This window comes from Panthera leo, chromosome D4 (assembly GCF_018350215.1).
Source record: "Panthera leo isolate Ple1 chromosome D4, P.leo_Ple1_pat1.1, whole genome shotgun sequence".
NCBI classification, from domain to species: domain Eukaryota; kingdom Metazoa; phylum Chordata; class Mammalia; order Carnivora; family Felidae; genus Panthera; species Panthera leo.
The window spans coordinates 33,696,323-33,715,786 of record NC_056691.1 but is presented as its reverse complement, the minus strand read 5'-3'; the positions used below and the strand labels follow the sequence as shown (position 1 = coordinate 33,715,786).

The 19,464-nt window shown below is 36.4% G+C and overlaps 1 protein-coding gene across 3 annotated transcripts in view; it reads left to right on the top strand.

Moving 5' to 3' along the window:
- PTPRD (protein tyrosine phosphatase receptor type D) overlaps positions 1–19,464 on the top strand; it is a 516,904-nt gene that overhangs the window by 486,117 nt on the left and 11,323 nt on the right. For all 3 annotated transcript variants that reach the window (XM_042912355.1, XM_042912354.1, XM_042912356.1), the window contains one exon: positions 18,740–19,025. In XM_042912355.1, coding sequence (XP_042768289.1) covers positions 18,740–19,025 — 286 coding nt within the window. The remainder of the gene's footprint in view (positions 1–18,739; positions 19,026–19,464) is intronic.

Below are 19,464 nucleotides of genomic sequence, written 5' to 3'. Positions count from 1 at the left end.
TATTCAGGTCCTCTGTTCATTTTAATTGAATTTTTATTGCTTTTTTGGAGGATCTGAGTTGTAAAAGTTCTTTATGTATTTTGGATATTAACCTCCTACCAGATATATCATTTGCAAATATCTTTTCTCATTCACTAGGTTGCTTTTTGGTTTTGTTGATGGTTTTCACTGTGCAAAAACTTTTTTTATTTTGATGCAGTCCCAATAGTTTATTTTTGTTTTTGTTTCCCATGCCTGACAAGACATATCTAGAAAAATGTTTCTATGGCTGATATCAGAGAGATTACTGCCTATTTTTTTCTTCTAGGACTTTTATGGTTTCACGTCTCACGTTTAGGTCTTTAATCCATTTTGAGTTCATTTTTGTGTATGGTGTAAGAAAGTGGTCCATCTTTTTCCTTTTGCATGCATCTGTACAGTTTTTCCTACACCATTTGTTGAAGAGACAGGCTTCTTCATTGTATATTCTTACTTCTTTTGTCATAGATTAATTGACCATATAAATGTGAGTTTATTTATGGGCTCCCTATTCTGTTCCACTGATCTATGTGTCTATTTTTGTGCCAGTACCATACTGTTTTGATTACTACTAGTATATCCTGAACTCTAGTATTGTGATGCATCCAGCTTTGTTCTTTTTTTCTCAAGATTTCTTTGACTATTTGGGATCTTTTCTGGTTCCATACAACTTATGGTATTATTTGTTCTAGTTCTGTGAAAAATTATATTGGTATTTTGATAGGAACTGCATTGAATCTGTAGATTGTTTGGGGGAGTATGGACATCTTAACAATACTAGTCCTTCCAATCCATGAGCATGGAATGTCTTTCTATTAATGACATCAAGTTTTAAAATGGTTTCACTTATTGAAACAACCTCTCTCTTTGGAGAGCTTGTTTCCAAAACTGTGCTTAGCAAATTTTGGCTTGCAGACAACTATTTTTTTATTCAATACATTTATTTTAAAATCAAATGTTATTTTTTAAAGGCTCAATTCATCATAGGCCCACCATTGTTATTTAACATCCGGAGCTTAATCCTCCCTTGGTTAAAGTTTCCTTAGTTTAATATGTGAAAGCACAGCTGAATTCAGAAATTATTAGCTACCTGATTTAGGAACAAAAAGAGAAATAAAAATAACAATTTTGTAAATCCAAATATTGAGCATTTCCCAAACAATTATTAGTACACATAATTAATGGTTCTTATTTTCATACTCATTTTGTGCTCTACAAGAAGTATACGAACAGAATTCAGGATACCTCATTAATGTATGTGCACACTGTGTCCTGAGTTGTTAATAGATGTTATGTGGGGACTTTTTTCTATATTCAGGTAAGTATAGGTTAAACTATGTTAAATTACTTTGCAACTGAGTTCCTCACCCTATGAAGTACTCATTTCTATTGTGAACTTTCAAGAGGAAATTTCTGAAACGTATTTAAACATGGAACTCTTCCCTGCCCCTTGGCATTTCTTTTTTTTTTTTTTAAGTTTTTATTCAAATTCCAGTTAACATACAGTGTAATATTAGTTTCAGGTGGAGATATATATATCACTTCCATACAACACCCAGTGCTTATCACAAGTGCCCTCCTTAATCCCCATCACCTATTTTACCTACCCATCCTCCCACCCACCTCCCCTCTGGTAACCATCAGTTTATTCTCTATAGTTAAGAGTCTGTTGCTTGGTTTGTCTCTCTCTCTCTCTCTCTCTCTCTCTCTTTCCCTTTGATCATTTGTTTTGTTTCTTAAATTCCACATATGAGTGAAATCATATGGTATTTGTCTTTCTCTGACTGAGTTATTTCACTTAGCATTATGCTGTCTAACTCCATCCATGTCATTGCAAATGGCACAATTTCATTCTTTTTATGTCTGAGTAATATTTCAATGTGTGGAATATATTCCACATCTTCTTTATCCATTCATCAGTTAATGGACGCTTGGGCTGTTTCAATGATTTGGCTATTGTAGATCATGCTGCTACAAACATTGGGGTGTATGTATCCCTTTCAATTAATATTTTTGTATCCTTTCAGTAAGTACCTAATAGTGTAATTGCTCAATCATTCCCCCTTGCAATTTCTAAAAGAACTCTAGGAGGTGCTATCATAAAAGGTAGTTTGGCTAACAGTGATAAAACAGAACAATGATCTACTAAGAGTAATTAGTTAATAAATCAGCAACACTCAAGTTTATAAATATATAAAATCAATAAATACTTATTTAAACTACACTGTGTAGGGGTGCCTGGGTGGTTCAGTGGGTTGAGCGTCTGACTTCGGCTCAGGTCATGATCTCACAGCTCATGAGTTTGAGCCCCACATTGGGCTCTGTGCTGATGGCTCAGAGTCTTGAGATTGCATGGGATTCTGTGTTTTCCTTTATCTCTGCATGCCCCCCCAACTCTCACTCTCTCTGTCTGTCCTCAAAAATAAATAAACATTTAAAAAAAAATTAACACACTGTGTAGAGCTCTAGACTCCAAGTGTGGCATCTCTCTTAAAAAGCTTGTAACAACATATATGAAGATACCTAAAATATTTAAGGCTATTCAAAAAATCCTTAATGTATGCGTTGAGACTTGAACATTTAGAGAAAACTTTGGTTAAAGCAAAGAACCCTGAAAAATTATGTATACAGTTAAAATTAACTTCAAATGTTTAATTGTATATTCATTAGTTTTTAAATTTAGGGCTAAGAACTCTCCTTTGACTATGACCTAGAATTAGCAGTTTACTGCATTTGATAAAGACAAACAACTTAATGGTTTTGAAGCAACTGAAGTATAGAATCCTACTAGATTTTTATCAAACATTTTCCATTTATTTACAGTTGTCTTGTACATAATTCAACAGTACTGTGGGTGAGTGATGGGGCACAAATTCCTTACTTTTAGTAAGTCATTCGAAAGCAGTTAACTTAGGATTCACAGAAGCAACTTTTATTTTGTAAGCATATCTCATCAGTTTCTTTCATACTTATTTATTGAGTATATATGGTGTGTGTGTGTGTGTGTGTGTGTGTGTGTGTATATATATATATATATATATATATATATATATATATATATGGAATATAGTTGTAATAAACACCATGACATCACAAAAGAGCACAGACATCCTAGAGAATAGCCCCCTAGCTTTTAGCAAACCTGGTGCAGAAAAGGGAGAGTGGGGCTAGTTTTTAAATTGGTGAAGTGGAGATCAGATACAAAAATACATATAGATATGTATATGCATATGGAAAAGAACAATAGAACAAACAATAATCATTACTTGAGATAAGGGAAAGAAAAGAGAACTTCCCCATAAGCAAAGCACCGCACCTGAATTTCAGTCCCTGTGAATGGTTGTCTAGTACTCCGTCTCTCCATCTGTAAAATTTAAGGGATTAGCTCAGAGGTAGTTCTCAAACTTCATCATGTATCAGAATCACCTGATGGGCTTATGAAACTCAGGTTGTTTTACACCACCTCCAAAATATCTGATTCTGTAGGTCAAGATGGGGCCCCAAAACCGTCTTTCCTAACAAATTCCCAAATGATGCTATAGTGGTCATGGGGCAGCACTTTGAGAACCACTGGATTAGATCATCTCTAATATCCCTTTCAAGTCTAAAATCTGATTCACTTATGTATGACATTTTTTTTCCTGAGAGAATAGAAATCAGGATATAAAATTGAATGTTAATTTTTTGAATTCATTAGTATAACTCTTTAAAATAAACCATACAAGAATAGAAAAGTTTCATTATCTACTCTGCCATTAACCAACTGAAATAAATATTAAACTCTAGGTCCTTAATTCATAGAAAAAACAGAGTGAGGGAATTAATATTTATCAAGAACATATTAATTAAAAGGCATTTTTCCAACAATAGCCTTATGGCAACCTTTAGAAATGGGTTTAGATTTTATAGATGAGCAAACTGAGGCTCAGGGAGGATAAATAAATGACCTAACACCACACAGCTAGCAGGTGGAAGAGCCAGATGTTGAATCTGTAAAGTCCATGCTCTTTCCACTTGCCAAACTGACTCATAAAATAAGCATATCACATCACTGCTTTCCTTGTCAACTTATGTGAAACAAAATAGTCCATTTCACCAACTCAGCCAATACTTTAATTATGTTTAAATTATTTTAATCAGTAATGGCATTTTAACAATATTTGTTCTTCCTATCCAGGAGCATGGAATCTTTTTTCTATTTTTTGTGTCTTCTAGTGAACTCTTAAGAAAAAAAAAATGGACTTCTTAAGTGTAGTGACTAGTAACTTCCACAGGCAAAAACTGAATTTCTTCCCTGGACTGTAACATCCAACCATTAGAGATATAAGGGCAGAAATGGTATCTTGGAGTTCATCATTACATCTTTTTCCCCTATCTATGTCACACATGAAAAAGACATTCAATAAATATTTGATGGATAAGTAAACATGAGCGGAAGTGTCATAATCCAAAACAATACCAGGAGCAAAGCCACAGAAGAATTCTAAACAGTATAATCTGTGTTGTATAGGTAAAAAAACATATTAAAAGGGCAGTAGCGTTATTCTTAAAATGCCAGATAAAATGGTTCTTATTGTTACTTGGTTAGTGGAGAGGCTGGAAGTAAGCTAGGGACCAGATTTTGTGGGCACCAAACCCTGTAGAATACTTTACATTCATTATATGTGAGGCTTTGTAAATGTTGAGTCTAGGGCTTGCATTCTAATTACCATTATGCCTGGTATTAATGGAAATGTATGCTGCAACCCTGAGAATTATTAGGATAATAAGCATCCCATTCCCAATATCTTCCTCCCTATATGAGGTAGATTAAGTCTGCAAAAAGAAGCACTTAGTGCCCCCAGAAAGGGAAGCACCATATAGTGTCCCTGATGTTAAGAAAAAGTTTATTTTCCTTGAATGGGTTCCTTATTAAGGAGCAGTTTGCTCATCCCTGATCACCACATTCCCTCTACTTCCAGAACACACTGGCAGGAAATAAAACGAGCTATTGCTCTCCTCATATGCAGTATTATTGCTGCTCATATGGCCTCTGCTGAATCCAGCCCTGGGTTTACCCCTCATTGGAGGGTTCCAGTCCACTAAGGAAGGCAGCTTGGGGTCCCAAAATTGGCCCAGACTCCATGAGCGAGGTTGTCCAGGCATGTGATAGAATGAACATTGCCAAGCTGTTACTGTATCTCCTGGGGAGCTGCTAAAATGACTCGTTGCCTTTGGAGAGAATCTTCCGGAGGAAGTAGCTTTGACATCAGTGAATTTGTACTCCTCTTCCTGTAAAGTTGGGGAAAGCAGCTCACCTGTAGCCATGATTGGAGAGCAAGGAAGAGCTGGTACGCAGCAAAACAATCCCACAGTGTGTCAGATTCCTTCTCACTGCTCTTGGATATGGCAGGCATTTCAGGTTCTGTGCACGTGGTATGTCAGATATTATTGAGTTAATTCTTCAGGAGATTAAATGCCCTGTCAGTTACTCAAGTGTAGTAATTTAGAAGTTTCTTTAATAAAAGGGTAAATTTTCAGCCCCTTACAGCAGCACATGCCCATAGTCCCATTTACGGGGGAGGCTGCAGCAGGAGGATAGCTTGAGCCCAGGAGTTCTGAGCTGCAGTGAGCTGTGCCCATTAGGTGTCTGCACTAAATTTGGCATCAATATGGTGACTTCCCAGGAGCAGGAAACACCAGATTGCTCAAGGAAGGTTGAGCTCACCCAGGATGGAAACAGAGCAGGTCAAAACTTCCATACTGATCAGTAAAGGGCATATTCTCAGATGCTGCCACTCATCATCTACATATTTTAATGCTTATGAATATTTCCATATAATTAATGTTCTAAATGGTAAGTGCTGTAATTTCCTTTGACCTGTGTTGCAGTTAGATATATTACTTGATCAGTGCTCTCAATGAATCATTTTATACACACGTATTTAGTTAATTGATTATTTTTTTTTCCTGCCTGTGTTTATGTGTAATATACTCTATAAGGGGAAGGAAATCAGCCTGCTTGCAGCTGAGTCTGGTAAAAGAGCAATTAGGTTCTATCAGAACAAACAGCTGTCAATAATGAGTTCTGAATTAAAATTACTAGCAAAGAAAGGAATCTAGACATCTGCAGGAAATATGAAAATATTTTTATAACCTAATAACTGAGATCTGGACAGGGGTATCACTGAATTTTCCCAGCTGTACCTGAAACATATTTTGAAATAATCCCAGACTGAAAGAACACTGAAATTCACCACATAAACTAGGCTGCACTTTTTTTTTTAAATGTTGGCTGCCTTTGAAGAGTATGTATTTTGATTTCATGTAATCAGCATGAAAACTTTCTATTTCAAACTATTTTACTCTGCCCCCAGTCATAAAATGAAGGTTAAAAATAGTTCTCTTATCTTCATATTGTGTCTTTCCAATCAGGGTCCTGTTGCTTGGATATATTTCTTTCTGTCTTTGGAAAAATACTTTGGGGTCTAATTACACGGTATCTGATTTGCTCCCATTGAGGTTGCTTTTCACAAAGAAAACTTGCAAGGTGGGCTTCTGGCATCTGAGTTTTATTACAAGATAATTCCATATATGTGCAGGTATCTAGAGATAGTAAACTATTTTGGTCTTAAAAAAATAAACCTTACTTTTTGAAAACAGACTTTGCAGTTGCCCTTTTACATTGAAATTTTAAGGTGGTTAGGTCAAAAAACCAATGTGAATAAGAGACAAATATTTTTAAAGGTATTATATATGTGTGTGTGTGTGTGTGTGTGTGTGTGTATACACATGCTTGTGTATACATGCATGCTTGTGTATACCTTTGTGTATATATATATATATATATACACACACACGTATATATGTATATATGTATATGTATATATATGTATACACACAAGCATAGATAATTAGCATATTTGATACATTTTTTGCCCCCATTTACTTATAAAAATATGTCAAGAGTAGTATCTCTATATCGCTATGGCCCATGGACTACCAGCAGCAGCAAGACTTTGGAGCTGGTTGGAAATGCACAATTTTGGGTTCTCCTCCACACCTACAGAACTGAAATCTCAGGGCAGAACCCAGGAAATCTGTTTTTTCAACAGATGTGTGAAGACCACTTTGATGGACAGATAATGCATAAATGCCCGGTGGTACAGTGCATGGTGATGGATACATAGAAGAGGAATCTCTCCTTTTGCATTTATTAAATTGACTTATTGCATATTTTTATCTTTTTGATGTTACAGTCTTGTGACTGTGTTCTCCATCTTCTACTATTACTCTGCATGAGAGGCAAACCCTGCCCTCTCTACCTCCACCCTTAAACATGACCAGTATGTCATTCTGAATACACTTAGTACTAGTTTTCATTAATGAAATAGTCTCTGTGTATGAATACTATGCTTACTGAAACAGAGCTGACATCAGTATAACTAGTATACATAGCCAGGTACACAAAGATCTATTTTTACAGTGCTTCAAAAGCCACCTAATGTATTTCTCTTTGGCCAGTTGAATAGACTGGAGGATCTAATGTTTCATGAATAAAGTACAGTAACAAATACAACATGTATCTTTTAGACCAACATTCTTGCAGCCTCAATTACAGAATCATGGACCTAGGGTCCATCTGAGAGCTCTAAGGAAAACTGTCATCTGTTTCCAGTGAAACTCCACTGCTGAGGGCATAAGTCTGGGAAAGAGGAGATACAGACCAAAGCCTCAGCTCTCAGCTCTGCTCTAACAGCCACATGATCTTGGTCAAATTCTTAACCCTGGCTAGGTCTCCATTTCCTCCTTTGAAAAATCGAAGTAGGCAGACAAGCTAGAAGAGGCAAAAAGAAGTACTTACCCATTAATTCAGAAACCTGTGAGTTTAAGAAGCCAGATCAGACCCATGGGGACACCAACACAAAGGCCTGCTGGAGGCCTGTGGGGTGATACAAAGAAGGAGGCCCTGTATAAGACAGTAGGTAGATTGTAGCAAGCCTGAAATTCTTACTGCCTTAACAAAAACTCGTGGGAATCAAACAAAAGGACCTAAACAAAAGGGCCAGACGAAACACAGAGATACCAGTTTATAACCCCTGATTTAGAGCCTTCAATACCATTGGATCATTTATGTTTAAATGAACATAATAGCATCTTTGTAAAGCAAAGACAAAAAAACCTCAAAATCTTGCCCTTGTGGGAAAACATTGATATGCTTCCCAAAATGACTGAAATAAAGTTGCCAAAATTCAGTTGCTAAAGTTTGATATCTTCCAAATTCCTTCCCATTGCTGTTTCTTCTCTTTGACTCTGCTTAAACTGAGTCAGGAATAATGGCATTTATGTTGCTATGGTGAGCCTGCTGCCTGCATTGAACAGGTTATATACATTGTAGTTGACATGATTGTTACTTTCTTTGGGTTGCACAGTACACAACCTGTGCAGCTTTACTTGGCAGGCCTGGTTAATGGTTGTATCCACTTTCAAAATGTAGATAATTTAGTGTCATTATGAAAAGAATTTAGAATATGAACTGAACTGATAGGCCATTTACAAAGAAAATATCTGTGAAAATGATAGAGTTCCATGTACTTCTATCGCATCATTCAATTGACCTTATTCAATTTAGAGTCAATTACCAATTACCAGGCCAGCTGAGTCAGTTTCTCTCTGTGCCTGATGGCCTCCTCTATCCATCTGTAAAATAAGACCTGCTATGGCATATTCAGGTGTTCTTTATATAAACATATTAGCCTTCTAATTTATCTTGAGCACCACATTTTAAGAATAATAGGAAATGTGCTTGGCAGATAATATTGAGACAGAGCCAAAATCACACAGACGTTTTTGGAAGATTTTGTTTGAGTCAACATAATTGAAAGAGAAAATCCGATTAGGCCCATGTGTATTTTGTTTTTTGTTGACTTATTCTTTTTAAGAAGCCTCCTTCAGGCCATCATGGAAAAATAAAATGTCTGGAGAAAATATGATCTGGGAAGGTCATCCTTGTCCTCTCAATATTCTAGACTAAGATCCTTATCATGTCAGTTTTTCTGGGCTTAGGTTCTGCTGCTTCTCTGTTGATGACATATGAACTTTTGATCACCAGAGGATGCCACCCAAGAGTGCAATGGACTTTTTCTTTCCAGAGTGGTCAGGTTTTTTGGGGTTGTCTCATCCTAACTTTTGCTTACTCTAACTCTTTACTAAGCATCCTCTTCCCTATGCAAGTCTCAGCTGTAAGTAGCTGCCAACATTGCCCAGACTTCTCCTAAGAATCCATCTCTGGTCAATATTCCCACACTAGAGTGCACAGGGTTCCATCTTCTCTATCTCTGTGGGGACTCAATGGTATATTGATCTTTCATATCTTTATAATGGTAACTTTTATTCATTATTCTATATTTCTTTTTAGTTCCATTGTGGTATGATTTTGTTGTTCTTGCATTAGAAACAAAATTTTTTGAACACTTCAGCTAAAGTGAAAGTATCCCCTTACTCCCATCCTCCACTAAGAGGTAACTGTTGTTATAATTTGTATATCTTTGCAGATAAATCCTATCCATAAACATGTATGCATATAAAAATATATAATCTTGTTGTATGGTCTTTTTAAAAAATGTAAGTGGCATCATAATGTATCTATTCGACAGTGTCTTGGGCAACTTTTCTTTTTGTCAATCTCTGGGTTTACCTCATTCTTTTAACTGGTATTCCTGGTATTTATGTATTATAGTTTAACCATTTCCTTGTCATAGTAATTGTTTTATCCAATTAACCTATTTCAAATAATGCTACAATGAAAATCCCTTTCTAAGATTCTCTATGGATATGTGACAGATTTCTAGAAATGGAGGTGCTGCATCAGAGAATATGTGCACTTAAAATTTTAATGAACACTACAAAATTGTCCCCTGAAATAACTATATTACCTAGGCTTTTAGTCTGTGTCTAATGGCATGGGTAGATTTAATTCACAATTTTTCAAAATATTTAATTTTTATTTTATACTATATAAAAGTAAATTAAGTAGATGAATATTTATGTCAAAGAAATTGGTATAATTTATCTGGTCATTCTAGGTAAAAGAGATGCCAGAGGCCATGATACTAAAATACTCATGGGTCATTGTTTTGTAGAGAGCACTAAATATTCTAGAGGTGTCCAGTATAATTCAGTGTTAAGTTGCATGCTAAGTTTTAACAAAAAAAAAAAAAAAAAAGAAAAAAAAAGAAAGATTTTTAAAGTGACAGCCATATCAGGGGCTCCTGGGTGGCTCAGTCAGTTAAGTGTCCAACATCAGCTCAGGTCATGATCATGTGGTTCATGAGTTTGAGCCCCGCATCAGGCTCTGTGCTGACAGCTCAGAGCCTGGAGCCTGCTTCGGATTCTGTGTCTCCCTCTCTCTGCGCCTCCCCTGCTTGCATTCTGTCTCTCCGTGTCCCTCAAAACAAATAAACATTAAAAAAAATAAAAATAAAATGACAGCCATATCACGGTCACATCACAGTTTTATCAGGGTAGTCATCTGATTAATCTTGTAAACCTCAGTCATAAAACTCAATCCATTCTCATAGGTGTCCTATTTTGTATATTTGCCATTTGTAAATGCCATTTCTGTTGCAACTGAACTGTAATATCCAGTCAGATTATGAGCTGATATATGTACAAAATGCTCACCAAGATTTTTGGTTCATATTTTACTGTCTTTGCTCCCAACTAAATGATCTGTAAAATCTCCTGATTCTATGGTCTTTTTTTTGCCAGATCATTGAAGTTTCAGTAAAGGGTCAGCATTAACACTCCACCAGATTAATCAGAAAAGCCAACTTTTAAGCAAATCCCCAGAATGATTTTAGTACAAAACAGCCCCCTTATGCCTCTTAATGTTTTCCTTTTGCACATTACTACCGTATCGCATCACGGGACATTAAGCATATTTCAACTCATGGGACTAACTCAATCATGTTTTTAGAAATTGAAAACAAATGTTGTAACTGGCTGAATGATAATGTTGAAGTAATAACAATTTCCTGGTAGGCGTACTTGTTCAATGGATTGCATAGTCTTCAGCTTGTAAACACTGGAATGTCTACCACTGACTGACACCGTTTTTCTGTTGTTGTTGTTGTTTCTATTGTTGTTCTCAAGGCAAAATTTGTCAATAATTTGGTTTGCTTTGGTGGAATCATTGTCCTCAATGGAAGATAACTTAGAATGTTGGATTTACTTCAGGAGAAAGAGGGACCAACCTAATGCTAGACTTGATTTAACAGTGCTGTCCTCTTCCCTTTTTGCTGGAATGTTCTGTAACATAATAAATGTACTGAATTGTGCTGGCCTCAGCCTGAAGCATGGGGTTATGCACTTTTTTAAAAGATATTTAGAAAAATCTGTCTCTATGCTTGGCAACTACTCTGACAGAAAGCAGATAAAAATAAGGGTGGTTTATCAGTTTTGCTGTTCTTATCATGTTTCAGGTTGAAGGCTGTTGAAATGATGAAAAACAAACAGCACTAAATAGGGTTCCGTCATTATTGCTGCTGTGGGGAGCTGAGTTTTTCAGGATCAAAGAAAAATGCATTTGCTTTTAGAACTACAATCCTTCATTTTGAGAGGTGCATTGCACTCAGATACTGATGGGTGAAAAACAGAGCAAATTGGAGAAGGAAGTAAAATATGTTCTGTTGGGGGAACTTGGAAATTCAAACAAAAGTAGACTGGCATACTTCTAAAAGCTCTGAATTTTCAACGTTCAGTTTCTTAAGAAAAAAAGTGGTGCCTGAGGTTGTTATTTCTGAGCAAGTGGAGTAGAGCATAAACACAGGATGTTTCCATCTCATCAAATTTTAAGAATCCCCTTTATCTTTGTAAACACATATAAAAGTAATATTCCCATGCCAGGGGCTTTGAGGAATGTTCCTGTATATGTCATTGATACAGAAGAAATGTCTTTGTATTTTTAAGCTTCTATTTTTAAAACTTAAGTTGAGCACTTCCTGTTTCCCTGGCATGGAAATTACTATGAGATATTGTCAAACATGGTAGAGACAAGGAAGTTGTTGTTCTTCCCCTCAAGGAGACTGTCAACTGGTACAAAAATAATAACCAGGAAACAAAACTGAGGTAAGGTGGTTGCTGATAGAGATAAATTTCCATAGATATCCAAGGAGGAGTAAACCAGGGAAGAGTCTTGGTCAAGGATGCAGCAGGTGAGAGGATTCTTAGAGGAAGCTAGATATCAACAGGTAGACCTAATAAAGAGAAGGAAGGGCCTACATAAGCAAAGGCTGAGAAAGCATTAAATATGTTTAATTTTCCTGGAGCTGGGGAAATCTATGACTCTTATAATAAAAGTAATTGCCTGAGAGCCATGCAGTTTCAACTAGGTAAAGGCAAATAGACAAACATTCTCAGATATACAAGTCATCAGGAATAATACTACCCATGCACACTTTGCATAATACATTTAAGGATGTATTCCGACAAACTAATGGATGTATCAAAATAAAGAACTCAAGAGTCGATGAAGCTATTATGCCATAAATATTTACTGATTGCCCACCACGTGCTGAGGCATCAGGGAAGTAGTGAGCAAAACCAACAGGATCCTTTCCTCATGGAGATTACAGTTTAGCAGGAAAATTAGATAGTAAGTAATCATATGAATACATATGTAATTATAAATCTCAACAACTGATGTGAGGTAAATGTATAGTGTTCTGGCAGAGCAGTTTTGAGGAATTTATATTGATTTAAGTTGATACCTATTATGGACTGAATTGTGTCGCTTCAAAATAGGTCTATTGAAGTCTTAACCGACCCCCTTGTAATGTGACTATATTTGGAGGTGGAGCGCTCTCTCTGTGCACAGGTACAGGGAAAAGACCATGTGAAGTCACAGATAAAAGCCTGCCATCCTAAGCCAAGAAGAGAGGTCTCACCAGAAACCAACCCTGATGGCACCTTAATCTTGGACTTTTGGCCTCCTGAACCATTGGAAAATAAATTCCTGTTGTTTAAGGCACCAGCCCTAGCAGACTCACATAATACCTAAAAGGACAAGGAATGGTTTGCTGAGTGAAGAAGGATGGATAAGTTTTCTAGGAGAGAATATCCCAAGAAAAGTTCCTGGAACAGAAAATAGCTTAGCCTATTTGAGTTAACTAAATGAAAGCCAAGGTGGCTGGAAGGCAGTGAGGGGAAAAAGGACAGGTGCTACATATTTATTTTCCATTTTAAGGTTGTTTATAACATTTTTATCAAATACATAACTGTACTAACAGCAATTCTTTAAAATAACTGTTTTGTTTGTTTATAGTTCTCTGGTGTCTCTTCTCATTCTTATAAAGATACCAGTCCTGCTTGGCAAAGGCCACACCATTATGACCTTAATTACCTCCCTAAAAACCTTATCATAAATACAGTCACATTGGGGGTTAAGACTTCAACATATGGATTTTGAGGGGACCCAATTCAGTCCATAACAGACATCAGTTTGTTTTTGTTTTGGTTTTGTTTGTTTGTTTGGTTTTGAATGTTTATTTACTTATTTTGAGAGCACGCAAGCACGCAAGCAAGGAGTGGTGGAGGGGAGATAGAATCCCATGCTGGGTTTCAGGGCTCTTATGAACTATGACAAACCATGATCTGAGCCAAAATCAAGAGTTGGACGCTTAACTGAATGAGTCACCCAGGTGCCCCATAACAGGTGTCAGTTTAAATGACATTTCCTCAACAGTACTTGGCCAGCATGCTGTACATTTACTTCATAGCAGTTGTTGGACATTTATAATTGTATATTTATTCATATGATCACTTACTATCTAATTCTCCTAGTAAACCATAATCTCCATGAGTAGAAGATCTTGTTGACTTTGCTCACCACTTCCCTGATGTCTTAGCACATGGTGGGCACTCCTTAAATATTAGCCTATAGAGTCTTATGAGAGGACGTAGTAAATGTGGATGGAAAAACAAAGTAATGAGCAACTTCTTGTCTGTCCCTGGCTGATGGGCATGGATGAGTTAGGACAGTCAATAGTTGCTGGCAATGTGTAACAACCAGCTCTGTGGGGGTGGGGGTGGGGAAATATTTGCCAATTTCCTCATTGTACGTCCTCCCACCATGGCTGATTTCAAGGTACAAACGTGACATCACTGAAGGCAAAGCTCAGGAGAGAGGCTCAGTTAGCACATCATCATATAATAGTTTCACCTCAAGAGCATAAATGAAAACTAATTAAGAAGTAGTGTGTTTTGTGTATAACCTTATTTTTAATACATTTATGCAAAATTTCTGAGAATTTAACAATTGGCTTCTGCTGGCTCCAGCACATCATGGATGGATAATTGAATAAAGTTGTAGGGGTTGAAAGCACAGAAATTCATAATTTATTACTGTACAGGGAAGGAGGGGAAAACAGTCCAAACTGATTCTTAAATTTTAGCCCTGAATAGCAAGGAAAGAGAGAGAGGGAAGAGCAGATTTGAACAGAGAAGATGCTGATTAATCTTGGAATCTATTTATCTCTAAAGAAATTTGAGGGTGGCTTGAAATATAGGTCTCCACTTATGCTCAAAGAAAAGTGTATCATCTTAGGAATCATCTGTTTGAAGATTATTGCTGAATCATGAAGGGGAATGAGAGAAATGAGGACAGAACTTTGGGGACATTATCTACATTTTGGCATTTGGCTAAGGTATGTGAATTAGAGAAAGAGATACAGATGGAAAAATCCAGAGAAGCATGAGGATTATCATTACAGGAATTAAACAGAAACCAAGGAAAAAAGGCTTTTTAAGGAACCTATGTTCAGGATTGTTGAACAATACTAAAGGGATGTTGTTGAGGAGTGGGCCACAAGAAGGGCCCATCCATTTTTTCTGATGCAACTGGCAGAAAACAGTGGCAACACCATCGAATGTTGTGCTAAAGTTTAACATCTCACAACTTACAATTGAGCCCCTCTTCAGCCATTTACTATTAGCTGTGGGACTTTAGGGCAGCTCCCAGATGTTATAAATCATAGAAAGGAAAAGGGAACTGACGGACATTTGCTGAGTGCCTCCCGGGAACCAAGCAGTGTGTTTGGAAGGCATTTTGCTGGCATCTCATTTACCATGACAATATATGTGAAAGTAGTAAGTTCTTCAAATGTAAGATATTATTTATTTGAAATATGAAGAGAAAGGGGAGAACAGCTTGAGGGGGTAGATTAAAGCAAGATGTTGAAAGCCTAATCTTAAATGATCCTGCAGTGATTGTATCACAATTTTCTCAGCTTTAACATTATCTATTCCTTTTGTCAGCTTCAGAGGTAGAATTTTAAAATGAGGTTGCACCCACAATGTTACTGTGTCTTCCTTTATGTTTGCAAACACTTGGCATGTTTAATTCAGCCTTAAAACTTGCTAAGTAATTAACTAGAGTTAATGATCACTATCGCGATTTAAGAAAAAAATGGGAAAGCAGGGAAGAGTTTAAATGACTTTCTCAAGGACACTCAGCCATTGGTATCTGGAAAAAGTGTGTTGAACTTCATGATCTTACTTAAAGCTAAGAAACCTCTCTAACATTTAAATCCCCAAGAACTCTTCCTTCTAAAGATGAAGTAATACATAAATTAAAAGGGTCCACTCCTTCCCTATCTTCCATATGAATCGCAAGTTTGAGGAATTAACAATATTTTGAATTGGCAGAGAAGAAATAGGTTTTGCACAAGTAATAGCCTCTCTTCTGTCTTTTTTCCCCCATAGTTTGTAATTTAGACTCAGGCACATATTTGATTTTTCCCTCAGTTTTTTGGGGAAATTGCATCCATACCACCATGAAGAGGTTGCTACTGTTTGAATCTGGAGTTATTCCTACCAATTTTCCAAGATCCCAAGATATCTTTTTGTCAGAATATAGATCCAGAATATAGACATTTGGAATGGTCCCTGCTGCATTTTTTGGGAAAATATACCTGCCATTGTCTAGAATTGACTTATTTAGGGCTCAGTTATAAGGCTTATGGCATGGTTTGCACTAAAAAGAATTGCATGAAGTTGTATCCAATTAGAAACAATGCACAATTAGGATGAAGATAATTAAGTAAAACAACACAGAGAAAAAAGATATTACTCATGTTCTTAGAACCTCCTAAATGTGAGGGCAACCCCCTTTCTCCAGGTTAAGTTTTACTTAGTTTCTTTTAATTGCACTGTGATGGCAGATCAGAAGACCCAGACACAGAGGCCTCTCAAAGCATTTTCCTCTCTCCCTGTTCCCTACCTAGCACTGTGGAGCAGTCTTCAGGCCTTCTCTGCATAATTCTGAACCTTTGTCAAATGTAGGCTTCTTTCACTGACTGAAGGGTCCTTCTTTCTCAGTAGGCTTACTGAACATGGATGGGCTGCTCATTATGTAAGGCCTCTGATGCCAATTACTGATTTATTTTCTTATTTCACAAACATTATTAAGCACCGACTTCATGCTTAATTTAGGACACAAAAAGGTAACAGAAAAGTTAGTTCCTGCTCTCAGGATATACTCCATGATTTGAGGATGACGACCCTACCAGACTAGTTAATAATACAATGTGATTGAGACTGTAATGGAGTGGCATTTGAGATACCACTTAGGTGATCTGGAACAGAGGGTGATTAATCCTGCCTAGGGACTGGGAGAGAGGGGTAATGGAGAGTATCAGGGAAAGCTTGCCATCTCCCGGTTTTATTAGTAGAACAAATTAAGTAAACGTGACTTTGTGGATCTGGGTGCATCAGATTTCTAATTGTTGTGTGCTAAAAAAAAAATGTCACTTCAAAGACTCTTTGTCTCCAAAAGCTTTTGCATTACATCTCAGTGTCATATCACTTTGTGGTTAAACCTTGAATGCAGCCTTAGAATGAAAATCCAGAGGCTCTCTGACTAAATACTAACAGTCATTTTTTATGTCTGACAGGACATAAAAAGTAAGCAATTTTTAAATAGTGGCCCTATCATATTCCTGCTTAACCTAGTCTACAAACCTGAGGGCCTTTGTGTGGAAGCTAGATTTGATCTGTACTGCTCAGTACATAAATAAAGGTATTATTTATTACAAAATGCTCACTTACCACCTTGTAGGCACTTGGCACTAGAGAGAAATTGCCATTTCAATTGAGTCAGGTACCCTAGTGCTCCCTAAACTCATCCATTTGAAGTTCTGGTATCTTCCTTGTACAAGTGCCTCACTAGGCCAATGAAAAGTTTCACATGTAACTCCCAAAGCCAATATATGGCTGCAAAAGCCATTTTTTTCTCTTTTGCTACTCTAGCCTCCTAAATTCCCCGTCCTTTGTGTCCTTCAAGTCCTGGTTCAAATGCCACATCATCCACAAAACCAACACATCCTGGTTTTTGTTTGTTTTCTTTCTGTCCATTAGTATAAATAGTTAAGTAACCTTTTACCTTATTGATAGATGTTGAGCTCTTTAAAAGTAAGATCTAAGTCATCTTTAATGTTGTATCCCACATGTTACTGAACAAAGTACTGTTCATTGAATGAAGAGAAGGATATGTTGATGGACAGATGGACAAATAAATGAATACATAGATACGCAAATGACAGGAAACATGGCATGTAGCTAATGAAGGAGACTGTTGCTTAGTATCTATGGTGGTTGTGTATACCTATTCCTGTTAATTACATGTTTCCCAGCCAGGTAAATATCCATGATCAAGAAGAGAAAAATGTTTTGGATTCAACCATACTTGACACATAAATGGACTCACTCTAAAGAGTTTGCTAAGAGACAAACAAGACTTACCTAGAGATTTAAGAACACAGATGTGTTATTTTGCTAGTGTTCTTTCCAACACTTGAGGAAATTCCAATGTTTCAACCACCTGACTCTGTAATCCAGTTCAGTAAATTAGATTGTCTCCTTGGAACAACATATCTTGTTTTGGGGTTTTGCTCTCTCTTACCTTCTCTTCTTTGAATCCGTTTCCACCAACTGGAAAATGACCCATAAGTCCAGAAGTAATGGAGTTTAAAAAATGTCTCAGAGCTTCTTCAATAACAAAGATTGAAGCTTTTATTTTCCCACACAGAATACTTGAATTTCACCTGGAATTTCAAAATATGTTCAACTCTGGAAGAGAAGAAAAACTCGCCTGTACTCTCTAGTGATTGTTTTTTATTAGGAATTTATTTCCATTGAGAATTACCTGTTCTTTTTTTTTTTTTTAGTGTGTAATAGCAGTTCAATATTTTAATTATATATTTCCCACTAAATTGATCTTAAAACTTCCTTGCTGCATTTTAGAATATGAAATATTTCATACTGAATGATTTTCTAGTTTTTATTTCGCAAATTGAACTGAAATAAATGGAGAAGATTTGCAAAAAGATATAGCCTAGTTAGATATTAACCAATTTACAAAATACCTTCTAATATAAACAACCTAAATGTGTTTTTTAAATAACAGTTTCAAAATAATGTATGCTTTGTTTTACATGATCAAGGGGCATAGTGATTATGGATTTACATTTTGAAACCAAATTAATTATACTTGGTATTTGATTCCCTCCCCTCTGGTTACGGTGACTTGATAATACCTTTTATTTTAGAGTGCTCCAAAATAATCCCAATAGCTAGTTGAAAAGAATTAATGGATTTAAAACTTAGTTAATAAGAATGAAAATATTTTTTATGTGTTTGTTTCCTGGTAGATTTATTTAGACTTTTCTTTTTGTTTTTCTTGTAGTGCGGGAGTTGGCAGGACTGGCTGTTTCATTGTAATAGACGCCATGTTAGAAAGAATAAAGCATGAAAAAACTGTAGATATTTATGGCCATGTAACTTTAATGAGAGCCCAGAGGAATTACATGGTTCAAACAGAAGACCAATACATCTTTATCCATGATGCACTGTTAGAAGCAGTGACTTGTGGAAATACCGAAGTGCCAGCTAGAAACTTGTATGCCTACATTCAGAAGCTGACACAAATAGAAGCAGGAGAGAATGTCACAGGAATGGAGCTTGAATTTAAGGTATGATATTGGATGTGATGTGGTAATTCAGAAGCAAGTCATTCTGGGATTGTCTCTGAATAGTGGCCTCACTTTCTTAACCTTTCAAGTTTTTGAAGTTACAAGATTCACTTGACCTTCTCAGGTGTCTGACTATAAAATACTTTTCTTCCTCTTTCCCTTTTCTCTGTCCTTTGCTTCCTAACAATACCTCGAGCTCTTTTGTACCCTAATTTAAACTGAGAGATCATACTCTCAGAACATACTTAAAAAGTCAGTAGACTATATGGAATCATTAGGTAGAAGTGATAAGCAGTGCAGTTTGAAGAGTCCTTTGCTTTAAAATAAACAAAAGCTTTACTCTAAAGTTTTCCTCTAAAGAAGAAATCTTGGGTACATTGCGTCTAACTGTAAGCTAAAATTATCTTTGTCAGATTTTTTATTTTTTTCTATTCAACAG